This window comes from Morone saxatilis, unplaced genomic scaffold, assembly GCF_004916995.1.
Source record: "Morone saxatilis isolate NCDOM2014 unplaced genomic scaffold, NCSU_SB_2.0 Contig3, whole genome shotgun sequence".
In the NCBI taxonomy this organism is placed as follows: domain Eukaryota; kingdom Metazoa; phylum Chordata; class Actinopteri; family Moronidae; genus Morone; species Morone saxatilis.
The window spans coordinates 2,206,323-2,207,346 of record NW_023339873.1 but is presented as its reverse complement, the minus strand read 5'-3'; the positions used below and the strand labels follow the sequence as shown (position 1 = coordinate 2,207,346).

At 45.4% G+C, this 1,024-nt stretch overlaps 1 protein-coding gene across 1 annotated transcript in view; it reads left to right on the top strand.

Annotated features, from left to right (window-relative positions):
• The first annotated feature begins 212 nt into the window (after window positions 1–212).
• LOC118336872 (E3 ubiquitin-protein ligase TRIM21-like) overlaps window positions 213–1,024 on the top strand; it is a 100,757-nt gene continuing 99,945 nt past the window's right edge. The window contains exon 1 of the mRNA XM_035673631.1: window positions 213–225. Within this exon, the coding sequence (XP_035529524.1) occupies window positions 213–225 (13 nt within the window). The remainder of the gene's footprint in view (window positions 226–1,024) is intronic.

Genomic DNA, 1,024 nt, shown 5'->3' with positions numbered 1-1,024 from the left:
ACTGTAGCTGCTGCCTGTTTACTGAGAGACACACACACACACACAGTATCCTCAGTGACAGTACCAGTAAAGCGTACCATTAATCATCCCTCGTACTGGTTTCACTCTCCCTGCCAGCTCCTGTTAGCCGTCGCTGTGTGTCTGCAGACTGAAGGTTGGTGCTGATGAAACAGTCTGACTGGCCTGATGCAGGGAACTGGATCTGTTTCATCATGGGCAACACAGGTAAGTTATTAAGCCGTGCCTCAGCCCCTTGGTGCAGACCGGGCCTGGTTGACATCATTTTGATATCTACTTGGGGAGCCCTCTGATTGGGTGGCGGTCCCGTGGAGAGGGTTCTCATTACAGGCTGTTGTTTTGATATCTCCCTCCTCCAGACCTGCGCTCAGCACTTTCCGCTCACTTAATTGACAACGGCAGCTTGCAGAGAAATGATGCCGAGACCTGCTCAGCCTGTTAACAAATAACTCTGCTGCTTGCTGTACATTTACTGATGATACTGGAGGAGTGTCGCGTCTGCTTAGTCGGTGAATGTTAAAGTACAGTTTAAATCCATAGAGCACATGCCAGAAATACAGAGCAACAGCTACAGTCACATGGCTCTGAATGGATGTGTAAAAGAGATGGAATAAAATCAGAAGCAACATTAGAGTGTGTCGAGGTTTATACAGCAAACACAAAAACCTTCAGCAACTAGTGATCACCAACTAGTGAGCGAACTAGGGCTGACATCTGCTGGTCTAGAGGTCGAAGAATAGACCTCTAGGAATAACATTAATTATGTATGAAATTAATATTTAAATATATTTTACTCAACATATGTGGTTCTGTTTTAATAATTATATGGTTTGATGAGAACAGATGATAAGACCTATGAGTCAGGAAGTCAAAGCGCCACCGTTTTTACTAACTTCAACTGGCAACCTGGATGCTGCCACAGTGTCAAATATCGGCCCCAGGTTCAGAGGACAGAGCGGAGTGGATAGAGTTTATTTGTGATGGCATCGTGTGTGTGTGTGTGTGT